This window comes from Tyto alba, unplaced genomic scaffold (assembly GCF_018691265.1).
Source record: "Tyto alba isolate M040663 unplaced genomic scaffold, T.alba_DEE_v4.0 Super-Scaffold_14, whole genome shotgun sequence".
NCBI classification, from domain to species: domain Eukaryota; kingdom Metazoa; phylum Chordata; class Aves; order Strigiformes; family Tytonidae; genus Tyto; species Tyto alba.
The window spans coordinates 10,174,508-10,188,769 of NW_024881276.1; the positions used below are offsets into that span (position 1 = coordinate 10,174,508).

The window sequence follows — 14,262 nt, forward strand, 5'->3', positions numbered from 1 at the left end:
CATATGTATATCATATAGATATCTTGTGTGTGTAAAAATATGCATAGAGGGAGAAAAGAAATCAATCTATATCAATTGCAGTCCATGAAATTATGATCAAAATAACCTCTGTTTGGTAGTAGCCCTCTTCCATAAAAATGTGATGCATGATTTTTTAAAAGGCAATATAAAACCCTAATAATAATAATAATAATAATAAGTGACAATATTGTGTTTCATGGTCTCTAGAAGTCCATAAAACAACACACTTGCATGTTTAAAGTGAGCATCCTTACGGTTGCTTGCTTACCCTAATCTTAAGCCTTTATTCTGTACAGAAATTCTTTCCTGTTATGTGGTTTGGTTGGGTCCATCAGTGTCTGAGTTCTAAGCTGTTCTGTAGAGGCTGTTCCAGTTTTCCCTCAGTGCTATTGCCTGAGAATGATTTCATAAACCATGTTGGGATTACCTACATGAAACTTTACAAATCAGCGTGGTCCTGCAGGCTAGTCATTTCATCACTAAGAACCAGGACTTGAGGATACCCAATTCACAAGTGCCAAAAATCCTCTTAACGTGCTAGTTGCGTGATTTACCAGCAGTTCCTTCATTAGCGTGCATCACCACTTCCAACATTACTGCCTTAGCACTTCTCCTGCTCCTCTTCCTCCAGAGGAAGGCAGCAGTGCCCTCTCTGGCTACCCTGGCTTACTGATCCCCTATCAAGGGGGAAACAGGAGAGGTGTAGTTGCATTGCTGACTCCAGAAAGATTGGAAACTATCTGCAACTTATTTCAGATATTTCCGATTGACTACTGCCTCCCTTGAAGGTAACTCACTTTCAATGACAAGAATTCCAGGTGTCTTTGCTTTCAGCAAACAGATTTAAGCTGCTATAAGCACCAAACGGTCATTCTTGGAACTGGGGTAGCTGGCGGTAACCTCAGCTTTCAGAAACAAGAAAGTCTATTTCTGTGGTGCTAGTGTCTCCACCAGCCGTATGTCAGCTCACTGGGAGGTTGGGTAAGCTATTAGCACAGATCTGTGAGGGTCTTCTCCCACACCAGAACTCTGAAAGACTCCTCTGCCATTGTTGTAGGCCAGTCTTCTCTACAGTTGACTTTTGTTTACTGTTTATGTTATTTTTAGTGCCTGCAAACATATTACTGTAATTACTGTTGTTCTTTTTATACGTTTGTCTACATCAGTGTAAAGAGTCAACGTATATATTTCAAAAATTGAGCAACTTAACTTATCTCTTTGATAATTTCCTGGGTAAATTATGCAATGATACACTGAACACTGTATTAACCACAAATACTTGGGGTGCTATCATGATTATTAGCATGAGATTTAGCACATTAGGGAAAAGCCATTATTACAAGAGTTTAAAAATTCAGGTAAACTACCCAACCTCAAAATAAACACAGTAGAATCCTGATTTTGATATACAAACTAAAACACCTTGCTGTCAGTTTTCATTTAAAGACAGAAAATAAAAAAAAAAAAAAAAAAAAAAGAAAATGTAATGTTCACCAGTCCAATTTCAATCTTACTGAAAAACAAACCTGTAGATGAGGATTAGGGAGAGTAAAAGCTCTTGCTCTATTTTAATTCCTATTCTTTGCTCACAGAGGTGGTAAAATACATGTCTTCTAACCAGTGGGTCCTCCCCTAGCATGTGGCACAGCAGGAAGTACTTTTCTGCTTTCACTTACTTTGCGTTTCACAGGAGGCAAAAGAGATTTTGCACAAAATCTGAGGGAAAGCTGAGCTTTTAATATCAGTAAATCGGTGACTCCCTGTGCCTCTAAAAATCAAATTATAGTTCTGAAGGTTTGGACTGCCGAGACACCCTCCATTTAGCCCCCACCTTTTGAAGGCAAATACTGCTGTATTTTGCTTCCCACGTTTCTTAGGGTAAAAAAAAAAAAAAAAAAGGCAAAAAAGCACTCTGCATTTCATTACTGTTCAGCTCAAGTTGCAGTTTCATTCTGCGCGGAATTGAAACTCATGTGTCCTTGGCTGGGTGACAGTGAGTTCCTGATATGAAAAAAATAAAATTAGCCTTAGTCCAAAAGAAAAGGCAAAGCATCGGTAGAGCTAAATTTCTGAGTTTTGTAGATATTGTTTGCAAGGAAGATGTCCAAAGGCACTGAACACCTGTGGAAAATTACAGGGTTGGGTGACTGGATGCTGTGCTTTAGAAATCCTTCTTACAACCAAAGCAAGTGGGCACTAAGCATCTCATGTTTAAGCGATGTTCCAGTGTCATATGCCAGGAATGTGCTTAGGTGCTCAAAGAAATCAGCTTTCACTGTCCAGCTTGTGCCAAGTCAGTCTCTCACTTCACACATTTGTAATGTAAGCACATTTGCTTTACAATAACGTGAATAGCTACAAATGTGTGGAAGACAACTTTCTCTTCTGGTGACATACAATCTGGGAAATATTTGGAGTGGCATAGCCAGCGTAGGGTGTCGGCAAGGAAGGTTTGCCTCTTACCCAAAATGCATTGAATGGCCTTGCAGAACACAGCAGGATTTTAGTGAGACGTCTGCGTCACTTATAATAAACTCCAATGGAAACTTCAGTGCCTCTCGTGTGAAAAGAAAAATCCAGTTACCAGTAAATAGCATAGGAATTGTACTTTATTACAGTACTTGTAGTAATCAGGCCCAAAGGTGAGGAATATAGTCCTGAACCTACAGTGAAGTAATGAGCCCTTTCCTAGGCCTTGATTGAAAGAGTAACGATGCTGTACACTTTCTTGCTTTTGTTTATGTCTATATGACTCAGCCACTAAAACTAGGGAATTTTACAGTATGATTGCAAAGTCTTTCCCTGTTCATTCTTCAGGTTCCCGTCTTCCAAAATGAGTTCCTCAGCTCCACCACAGTCAGAGAAATTATGAACTGCTATTTAAAGTGTAAAGAAAAATATGTAGGGAAAGAGTACGTGAAAAAAAACAAAACAAAAACAAAAACAAAAACAAAACCAACATCCCCTAATCAATATCCTAAACATTGGACTAGTCTGTCCTGCTCAGCATAGAAACTTCTAAGTAAGAAACTGTTGAACAGACACTGTGGACCGTGAAATGCTGCACTGCCACCAGCTTAAATCCAGCCATGCCATCTTTAACTTTGTCCCTTCTACATTCTCCTGCACAGTTTTTATTTTTTTGCATGCTGTTTCCTATGCCCTTACCACCATTCTTTTTTTCTTGGTTTATTTTGGTTCTCATTCACTATAGTGGACATTTCTTCCACAAAGTATTCAGCTTAAGAGATTTGGGTGTTTATATCAGAACACAAATGATTCTTACTAAAATACAAGTCCTTGAAGCTATTAGCAACAGAACGAACCCCAAATAAAATTATAAAAATTACTGAACTTCAAAGTATAAAATATTTTTGCAGTTCAATTAAGAATTCCCATCTCTCTATTTGTGTAGCTTAGACTAAAAAAAAAAAAAAAGAAATAAATAAAGAAGGAACTTGAGCTTCTGCAAACCATAGTTGCCTCATGTGAAAGTTAGCCTTACATAATACATTTGACTCCTAGATGATTAATCTCAACCCTCTCTCGTCTAGTATTTTGCAATTCTCCTCCTTTGGAATTCAAATGAATAGTAGTGATAGAGTAGTGATTACTGCTGTTGTCTTGAGTGAGTTATGTCATGTTTTACTCTCCTCTGCACCTGATCTGAAACACCAGGAACCTCGTTTATGCTGTTTTCTAATGTTCTGATTTACACTCTCCTCCAGCAACAAATTTGCCAGACCTACAAGCACACAGAAAACGGTAGGTTAAACTTTCATTTTAAATTTGCTCTTAGACTCTTTGACTGGAACTGTTATGGAAGACTTTAAAGAACATGAGCTCCTTCTCTGCTTTCTAAATATTCCAGTTTACTGTTGTGGTTAGAAGCTGCAATACATAGTGACATGAAAGCAAAGCATTTATTTGTGCTAATAGTAACTGGCTAGCATTTAATTGCACTACTGTGCTACAGAACAAGTATAATAATGTCTTTACTAATTGCTGTAACTTATGAGGTGGTTTTTTTCTCTAGCCTTTCACCCTGTTGCCTCTTAAAATATGTATGGAAGCCTTAGAGAAAAAAAAAAAAAAAAAAAAAAAAGGATATTTCAGAAACACCTAGAAATACTGTTGCTGAATATTTTAAGAGTACTGTACACCTAGTATAAGCTTTTCCTGCCAATGGCAGCGGGGGTCAAACTAGATGATCTTTAAGATTCCTTCCAACCCAAACCATTCTGTGATTGTATGTTTCATTAGGGGATTGTACATGTGCTAGTTAATACCAGCAGATTATTGCTTTTTCAACTTCTTATAAAGCCAAGCACAGATCGCAGAAAAGGACAGTTCGCATGCATATACTCTAGCTGTACCTTTAAACTAGCTTCTCATTGCAAAGACATGGCAGAAGCAGCACTTCTTGTTCCTTCTAATTAAAACTATCATTTTAAATTGTTCTGGTACTATAACAGACACAAGATGTTACACATACGAATAGTTAGGCGCAGCACCAGAATGCAACAGTTTACAAATAAGAGAGCTAATGCATTAAAAGGGTGTCAGGAAAGAGAAGGAGATACAAAGAAATGAAGCACAAAGATGGTAGGAACTAGGCTGGATCTGCAACACCACTTAGGTTCCTAAAAATACTGTAATACATGATAGTTCAAAATCTGAGCATCGTGAAAGTCTCAAGAGGCATTTTTTAGCTTCTTAAGAAATCTAGAAACACATTCATGAAGACTTCTAAGGCCCAGATTCATTGCGCCTGATTTTAGGCACCTAAACCTTCAGTGTTAGTCTCTGTTCGGTGAGTAGTCGGGCAGAGCTCCCTCCACCTCCCGAGTCGAGCAGTGCCTGCAGAGGGGCCTCTCTCCCCTCTCTCAGCACTCTCTCTTGAACGTCAGTGCAGCCCACGTCGATGGCAGTGAATTGAGGAACTTGGGTAACTGCCTAAAATTAGGTGTCTGGCTGCAGTGGCCAAGTCTGAGTTTATGTAGATAGCTTGTGGCAATCTAGACTGCATTCTCACCTTGCCCAGGTCCTGCTCTAGTGCTTGGACAGAGGGTTTTAATTTGGTTGAGCAAATCATTAAAGGATGCTTGTAATTACATTTTCCTTCTTTTTTTTTTTTTTTTTAAAGGGAGACAGGCTGCTGGAGTATGACCAGTGAATACTGTCAGCATTAGTGCTCTAAGGTAACATGGAAACACAAAGATATACACAGACACAGTGGTCTAAGTAAAGAGAGAGTACAACAGGAAGCTTCAATTAATCTCCGAGTCTGTGTCACCAACTAGACATGTCTTAGGCAACTCTCAACAGTGTTTTGACATGCTATTTGAGTGGATCATTATATGTTCTTTTGTCCCAGTGAAGGAAAAAAACTTCCCTGTGTAGCCTGAAGACTTTCCCTAATTATCTGATTTTTCAGCTGCTCAACTATCCCCATTTAGTCAGTATTATTCCGTGCATAACTGATCCTGGCTGTTTAAGAGCATTCTGTGTGCCATGCATCTCCAACACGGAGTTTTCCCAGGAGAAATGATGATGTTGACTCCTGTGGTTTTTACTGTCTTTAAATCTCTTGACTGGTACTGGACACGGGCAGTTAAGAAGCTGTGCAGGGCAGCAAAATGGTCAGGGCCCCTCTGCCTGTGCTAGGCAAGCCAAGGCTGGCAGCCTGCTTGCCTGGCTGCCTGCCCCTGGCCAGAGGGACAGGGTTTCTTTGACCTTGACTGCTGCTGAGGAAGTAACTAGTATCTTATGAAGTAGTAAAAGGTTATTGGTCTTCCCATAATACACACAAACCTATAAAGTAAGCAAGACCACAAAGACTTGGATGACCAAGAGTGTGTCTTGGAAGGTTCCTTAAACACCTGTAGGATTTTGGCTCTGATTATTTACTGATTATTATTCCGTTATGGGACGTGCTCAATCTTAAATTTGTCTTTGATTTTCTTTTTTTACACTTTTTTTTTTACACAATTTGATACAGTTTATTACATGCATCTTATTTTACACACATTGATACAGTGCTCCCTCGGCCCTCTGTCCTTATTGGACAGTAGCAGTGCAAGCTGCTGTTAAACCATGTGGCAGTATAGCCATTGAATGGCTTAGTTCAGCCATACATCCATTATAACACTTACTAGAGGAAGAATCCTTATGATAATGTGAAATTCAATTTAGGCACTCACCAGTTAGTCGGTGTGCTTTTCAAAATTTATACTGGCTTTTAAGGGATAAAAGATTTTCTCTACTTTTCATATGCTTCGAAAAATTAACATTGCTCATTTATGCTATTATAGAATGGCAATCTGCTCAATCTTCTGGTTGTTTAACACCACTTGTTGCCCCTTAAAAAAAAGAAATTTCACAGAAACATAGCATTTAATCACCTGTCTCGTTAATTTTTCAGTAGATATATATATTTTTTTTTAATGATTCATTGTTTGGAGATTGATATTTATCTTAACAGTACAATACTTAGCGATAAGAAAGTAAAGAAAGCCTTTGAGGAAATCCTAACTTCTGCCATCCCCTACCAGCGCATCCACTTCTAGGCAGTATGAGAGACAGGACCGGAGGTTAGCTATATATTTGGTCTGACCCAGTACATGCTTTTTCTGAAATGCTATGAGATGTTCTCAGTGCATTAAATTAAAACCTATTTCCTTATTTTTAGGCACCTCGTGCAAAGATGTCAAATGCATCGCTCTTGGTCTTGCTCTTCCTATTTCCGATGCTGCTGTCAGCAGCTTGGTTTCCCAAAAGTCTACCCTGTGATGTTAAAGCCTCTGAAGGCACTGTGACAGTGGACTGCACCGATCGGCGTCTCATGGAAGTCCCCAGAGGGATCCCTGCAAATGTTACCAACCTTACTCTGAGTATTAACTATATACACCATATCTATCCAACACCCTTTGCTTATCTTGAAAACCTTGTGGAGATTGACTTCAGATGTAACTGTATGCCTGTCAGAATGGGGCCCAAAGATCATGTGTGCAACATGAGACCAAAGATTGAGAATGGCAGTTTTGCTGCCCTGACAAGATTGAAGTCATTGTATTTGGACGCAAACCAGCTGTTTGAAATCCCCCGGGGCCTTCCTACTTCTTTAAGTCTGCTGAGTCTGGAGGCCAACCATATCTTCTCTATCCAAAAAGCCAATTTGTCAGAGCTAGGAAACATAGAAGTATTGTATCTGGGACAGAACTGTTACTACCGTAATCCATGCAATGCTTCCTTTGAAATTGAGAGAACAGCCTTTCTGGAGATGGAAAAATTAACAATACTATCCCTGAAGTCTAACAACTTAACTCATATTCCACCCAATTTGTCATCCACTCTAAAGGAATTGTATATCTACAATAACATGATTCAGGTGATTCAAGAACATGATTTAAGTGCCCTTCACAACCTAGAAATTCTTGATCTAAGTGGTAATTGCCCACGTTGCTATAACGCCCCATATCCTTGTGTTCCCTGCCCCAAGGGCACAATTGAGATACATTCAAAGGCTTTTTATTCCTTGATAAATCTAAGAATTTTGCGACTTCACAGTAACTCTCTTCAGAGTATACCCAGCAGCTGGTTTAAAAACATCAAGAATCTCAAAGAGCTTGACCTCTCCCAAAATTTCCTCATAAAGGAGATCGGAGATGCTCTGTTTTTGAAGTCTATCCCCAGCCTAGTAGAACTCGATCTGTCCTTTAACTTTGAACTGAAGATGTATTCTCCATCCTTGAATCTGTCTAAGACATTTTCTTCCCTCTTGAACCTGGAAACCCTGAGGCTGAGGGGTTACGTCTTTAAAGAACTGAGAGAAGGAAATCTAGATCCGTTGCTGGGTCTTAGAAATCTAACAGTGTTGGATCTTGGGACTAATTTTATTAAAGTTGCCGACCTGAGGGTGTTCAAGAAATTCCCAGCTCTTAAACTGATAGACCTCTCAGTGAATAAAATTTCTCCATCTTCAGGTGAAAGCAACTTCTATGGATTTTGCTCTGATCCTAGGATTTCAGTAGAGCAATACAACAGGCAAGTGCTGCAAGAGATGCATTATTTCAGGTATGATGAGTATGGGCGAAGTTGCAGGTCCAAAGACAAAGAGGCTGCTTCCTACCAATCTTCAGTTAAAGAAGAGTGCCTGAAATATGGAGAAACTCTGGATTTAAGCAGAAACAACTTTTTTTTTATTAACCCCTCAGACTTCCGGGAACTTAGTTCCTTCAGATGCCTCAACTTGTCAGATAATGCAATAAGTCAGACTCTAAATGGAAGTGAATTCCACTACTTGTCTGGATTGAAATATCTGGATTTTTCTAACAACAGGATTGACTTGCTATACTCAACTGCTTTCAAAGAGCTAGCACTTTTAGAAATTCTAGACCTGAGCAATAACAAATATTATTTTTTGGCAGAAGGTGTTACTCATGTGCTTAATTTTATGAAAAACTTGGCCCATCTGAAGAAGTTGATGATGAATGAGAATGAGATTTCTACCTCTATTAGCACAGGAATGGAAAGTCAATCTCTTCGCATTTTAGAATTCAGAGGAAATCGTTTAGACGTACTATGGATGGATGGGAATGCAAGATACTTGTCATTCTTCAGGAACCTGACCAGCCTGGAACAACTGGATATTTCCTTCAACTCCCTCACTTTTCTGCCTCATGGTGTTTTTGAAGCTCTGCCTCCTGAGCTCAAGATCCTCAACTTAACCAATAACCAGATGAAGAGTTTCAACTGGGGAAAGCTCCACTATCTGAAGAAACTAGTAACTCTGGACCTCAGCAATAACCTTCTGGCTACCGTTCCCCGAGAACTGTCCAATTGCTCTTCAATGCTCCAAGAACTGATGCTCCGAAACAATCGCATTCAACAGCTAACCAAACATTTTCTCAGAGGCGCTTTTAAATTGAAATACTTGGACCTCAGCTCAAACAAGATTGAAATAATTAAGAAATCTAGTTTCCCTGAACACATCATTAACAACCTAAGGACGCTGCTTTTGCATGGCAATCCTTTCAAGTGCAATTGTGATGCCGTGTGGTTTGTTTGGTGGATCAATCAGACTCAAGTGACTATCCCTCTTCTGGCCACAGACGTGACCTGTGCTGGCCCAGGGGCACATAAAGGGAGGAGCGTAGTTTTCTTGGATCTGTATACCTGTGAGCTGGACACCTCGTATTTGATCCTGTATGCTCTGTCAGCTTCAAGTGTCCTAGGCTTGATGGTGTTCGCAGTGACGAGCCATCTCTATTTCTGGGACGTGTGGTATAGTTACCATTACTGCACTGCCAAGTGGAAGGGCTATCGGCGTTTATCTTTGCCAGAGGCTTGCTACGATGCTTTTGTTGCCTATGACAATGAAGATCCCGCTGTGAATGAGTGGGTGCTGTCAGAACTGGTTGAAAGGCTGGAAGACCAAAAAGCCAGACAGTTCAACTTATGCCTGGAAGAAAGGGACTGGCTCCCAGGACAGCCAGTCTTTGACAACCTTTCCCAGAGCATCCAGCTGAGCAAAAAGACCATATTTGTGCTGACCAACAAGTATATTAAAAGCGGCACCTTCAAGACAACGTTTTACATGGCCCACCAGCGCCTTCTAGATGAAAAAATGGACGTCATTATATTGGTATTTCTCGAGAAGGTTTTGCAGAAGTCCCGGTATGTCCGGCTGAGGAAGAGGCTCTGCAGAAGTTCTGTCCTGGAATGGCCGGCTAACCCTCGATCTCAGCCTTACTTCTGGCAGTGCCTGAAAAACGCAATAGCTACGAGCAATACCCTGGCTGACAACAAGCTACTCCAAGAAATTGTCTAGCTCTACCCTTCCCTCTAAATACTGTTATGATGCACAGTGAGCAAGAGGTCCTACGCTTTGTTTGCAGAAGCTGGTGAAGCGTGGAGGAGATCGGGGGAACTGTGATGTCATAGCTCAAAGAGAAATGCACAATGAGTCCCAAAGCTGATAGTTCACTTGTTTTGCCATGACAAGATTGAACAGAAACCGTTGCCAGCACAGATGTTTAGCTGACACGCACCTTGCTTGGCACTGATTGCTGCACAGCAAGAGGCGATGCACTACCCCCTGGAAGTCCCTGGTTTAGCTCAGAATCACCACTTCCAGCTTCCAGTTCACTGGAGGCCTCCAGCAGCTCCTCTGGCTGGGTCAAGTGTGGGGGAGACACTTGCTCAGCTTACTCTAGCACACAGACTGTCGGGAGGAGTTTGGCTGTGCCTAACGTTGCTGCTGTTCAGATCACTGTTGGAGTAAATGTGATTTTAATAGAAAATTATAGTTTCTGTTCTTTATGTATTTGTGACAAGAAAGAAAAGCATTTGCCGTCACTTTCAGCTCAGCAAATACCCAAAGCAAAGCTCATGCTTTGAATTTAGGAGTCATAAAAATGTAAGAACGATCATCTTTTCATCTCAGGCTTACAGCTGCTGAGCCCAGAGCTTCTGTCTGAGTGGGCAACAGTCCTAACCGACCGGGAAAGGGAGTTCTGGTGGAACGGCTGTCAGGGGCTTGGGTGTGGTATGGCATCTCTCCCACTGTTGTGTTGTCAAACAGCTCATAAATCAGAAGAGACTTTGAAGAATGTCTAGGGGATAGAATGAGAATTATTTTATGATCAGCGCCAAGCCCTCCTTTGTCTCATTAGTCCCCAGGCAGGTCTCTCTCCCATAGAAGCTGCTGGGGCACCATTAAAAATGTGAGCTGGGAATGGGTCTGACTTTAGGGACATCCTGAAAAAGGGAAGAAACAATGCTCAGAAACAAACATTTGGGCCTGTTCCCTGCTCTGGTTCACACCACAGCCTCATCAAGCATGTGACAGTATTTCAGCTGTAGCCTTTTGTAATGGTAGCCAAAACCTCTGTGTGTGGCACAGGCGGGCTCTCTGCTTGCTGTGCTGATGTTCTCCGTTGCGGGAGGAGCAGCGCGCTCTCACCTTGCAGGTGCTTCTGTCTGCATCGCAGTCCAGACAGCTTCTCCCCTCTCTCTCAAAGTTCTTTTTCATTTCTGACAACAAGTCTTAATGACATCTCTCGCCCATGGGGAACCAACACTCTTAACTGCTTTGAACCTGCTTATTTCTGCTACCTCCTTTGTTTCCTCTGCTACCTCTTCTGTCTGGTCCTTTCTTTAAGTGGCCCCTTTTTGATTTAATTGTAGGCAACTAGACAGACAAGAACACAAACACAAACAATGAAAACAAGTTTCATATAATAGTATAGCATAGAACAAGTTTTTTTCCTCCCAATTTGTCACAACGTTTTTATTGATTAAACACAAAAGTAGGAAAAAGTGGAGTGCCTGAAAAAAATGTAAGTTTAGTTGTTATATTTTAATAATATACATTTTAATAATGTTTATTCCTGTTGGTTCTGTTTGTAAGCCTAAACAATTTGTATCTCTAAATATGATGACATGAGCATTAATATGTAATATGACTCTCTTCATAAGGTAATGCTGAAACAGAAACCTCTGCTCCTCAGTTATTCCTACACCATATCCCTATTCCTTCCCACACCATTTCTATCCAGAGTAGATCCTCTTTCTCAGCCTGGTAGATTAAGGCAAAGGTACAATGTCACATGGCCTTTCCAAGATTGATGGAAGAAGTATTTTCTCCTTTTCCACTGAGAAGCATCCAAAGGATGGATATGGTGTGAGTAGCAATGAGTATATATACAAATGCCCAAGTTCACTGTATGACAAGAGACCTACTTGCTGCAGCACAAGACTACAGAGTGGCCAGGGACGATGCACCAACAGTTTTGTGGATGTCCAAGAGAAACAGTGAATGGTGCTGTTGTCTGCAGTGGGAAATGTGTGATCTGCTGGTACAGCACTGCCCACTGCCAGGGCCAGCACCCTTGGCCAGTGCCTGAATCACTGGGAGAAGACCCCACAGCTGCTTTCATGTGACAAAATCCTTTCTGATACCTGCATCCTTACCCTGCAAAAAACACAGCCAGAGGAATAAAGAGGGATCAAGGAAGATTGAAACACCAAGTTTTCTTTTTTTTTAGCTAAAGGAGACATTGCCTGCCTTCCTCCTCACTCCGTTTCTGTGTCCTGTGACACCCCTGGGTAGTTACCATGCTTCAGGGAGGAGGTATGGGCCCCAATCTGCTGAGGCAGGTCTACATCCTTCTCTCTGAATGCTTCAGGGTGTAATAGAAGGGGGCCATATAATGTCTTGGACTATGTGTGTTTTGCAGACTGAAGATTACGTCTGTACTCATAGAACTGGGTTTGGGGATTTTTTTAGGTAGTTTTGTACATAGTAGCTAAGAGCATTTGATTACTGGGCACAAGCTTAATCTAAATCTGTCTTGAACAGGAAAAACAATCTGAATTTAGATTAATTATATTTATAGCCAAGAAATTACTTAAATAGACATGCCCTCCATTCCTCCTGAAATATTTTTTTTTATAACAGTGCACCACTAAAAAGGTAGGAACTATTTTGCAGATTCAAACAAATAATTTATTGCTTTAACTGGATGAGGATTTTAACCTTGGAGCTTGCTTGCCTGGTTGGTGTAGTAGTGTCTGAATTTAAAAAACACTGAAGAGTCTTGAGGTTTCTATTCTTCAGGGTTTAATGATGGTATATCTTGTGATCTGGTATGAGGTCAATGAGGAGGTAAGGGCATTCAGCTAACCTAAATGTAGACATCTACAGCTTCATTAACAGGTATATGCATCATTCTCCCTTCAGAGGTGAGGTGATAGAGACAGTTTATGAATATCACTTATCCTAACACAAAGGTTTAAGATTAGTCAAAGTAATTGCAATCCAAAAGTAGGATTTCTCTCCATTAGCTGTAAAGAGTTCCCATGGTGACCAGCTGCCATGGTTTGAGGCCAGAGGGCCATTGAGCAATTGGGAAACAGTCCTCCACAAACTTTCTCTGACTTGAATCCTTCCCATGGGCCACAGCACTTCCCAAGCTGCTCCAGTGTGGGACATCCCCACATGTTACAGTCCTCCCAGCGCCAAACTACAACAGTGGGAGCTGCTTCTTCCCACAGAGACCCAGCCTTCTTTGGGCACAGCCACGTGATCTGGTGTGGGCTCCTCCACAGGCTGCAAGTTGTCCTCTGCTCCACCATGGACCTCCATGGGTGGCAGGAGGGTCAGCCCTGCCATCTCACCTTGGGCTGCGGGGGGGGGGGGGGGGGTGGTGTGGTGCAACAGCACCTCCCCCCTGTTTCTCCTTTCTTCCACTGGCCTTGGTGTTTGCATAGATGTTTTCCTCACAACTCCTCCTCACAACTCCCCCTCCTTCTCCTAGGTGGACTGTGCGAATACGACCTTTAGAGCTTAAGCCAATTGGCTGCGCCTCTGCGATAACGTATTTAAGAAGGGACGTGGTGACGGGCAGTCGGACTTGTGAGGAGGAGTTGCTGCAGCTGCATGAACACCAAGGTCAGTGGAGGAACGGAGGAAGAAAGGAGGGGGGAGGTGTGCTGGAGCAGAGACCCTCCTGTATCCTGTAGTGAGACGGCAGGGTGGCCCCCCCCCCGCCACCCATGAAGATCTACGGTGGAGCAGACATTGATTTACAGCCTGTTGTTCCTGCTTGCCTGATCAAGGTTCTGTGCCCGAAGAAGGCCGGGGTCTCATGGGAAAAGGCAGCCCCGCTGCTGTAATTCAGTGCTGGGAGGATTGCAGCATGCGGGGGAGTCCCACGCCGGAGCAGCTCGGGAAGGGCTGCAGCTGTGGGAGAGAATCCAGTCGGAGGAAGTTAGTGACCCATGACGGAGCAGTGTGGGGAACGCTGCGGCCCATGGGAGGAATTCAAGTTGGAGAAAGTTTGTGGAGGACTGTCTCCTGTGAGAGGGGGACCACGATGGAGCAGGGGGTAACAAGTTTTGGACACTCCCCTCACCGAAGATGAAGGAAGTGGCAGCACTGACTGCATCCCTGTTGTGGTTTAGGCCTGATTGACAGCCAACCACAATGCAGCACCTCTCTGTCCCTTCTCATTGCCGGAGGGGAAGGGAGAGAGAGGTGTTGCATTGTGGTTGGCTGTCAATCAGGCCTAAACCACAACATCAGTGCTGCCACTTCCTTCATCTTCGGTGAAGGGAGTGTCCAAAACTTGTTACCCCCTGCTCCATCGTGGTCCCCCTCTCACAGGAGACAGTCCTCCACAAACTTTCTCTGACTTGAATTCCTCCCATGGGCCGCAGCGTTCCCCACACTGCTCC

General features: G+C 42.3%; 1 protein-coding gene across 2 annotated transcripts; it reads left to right on the top strand.

Annotated features, from left to right (window-relative positions):
• Positions 1-3,576: 3,576 nt before the first annotated feature.
• LOC116958811 (toll-like receptor 7) lies at positions 3,577-10,306 on the top strand. Of its 2 annotated transcripts, XM_032986957.2 has the most exons (3): positions 3,577-3,786; positions 5,168-5,222; positions 6,713-10,306. In XM_032986957.2, the coding sequence occupies exon 3, from the start codon at positions 6,728-6,730 to the stop codon at positions 9,851-9,853; it is 3,126 nt and encodes a 1,041-aa protein (XP_032842848.2). In that variant the 5' UTR covers positions 3,577-3,786; positions 5,168-5,222; positions 6,713-6,727; the 3' UTR covers positions 9,854-10,306. The 2 variants fall into 2 exon arrangements, with proteins under 2 accessions (XP_032842848.2, XP_032842847.2); XM_032986956.2 differs by lacking the exon at positions 5,168-5,222.
• The last annotated feature ends 3,956 nt before the right edge of the window (positions 10,307-14,262 follow it).

Coding starts and splice junctions, on each gene's coding strand:
- LOC116958811 (XM_032986957.2), top strand. CDS start 6,728: ATGTCAAATGCATCGCTCTTGGTCTTGCTCTTCCTATTTCCGATGCTG.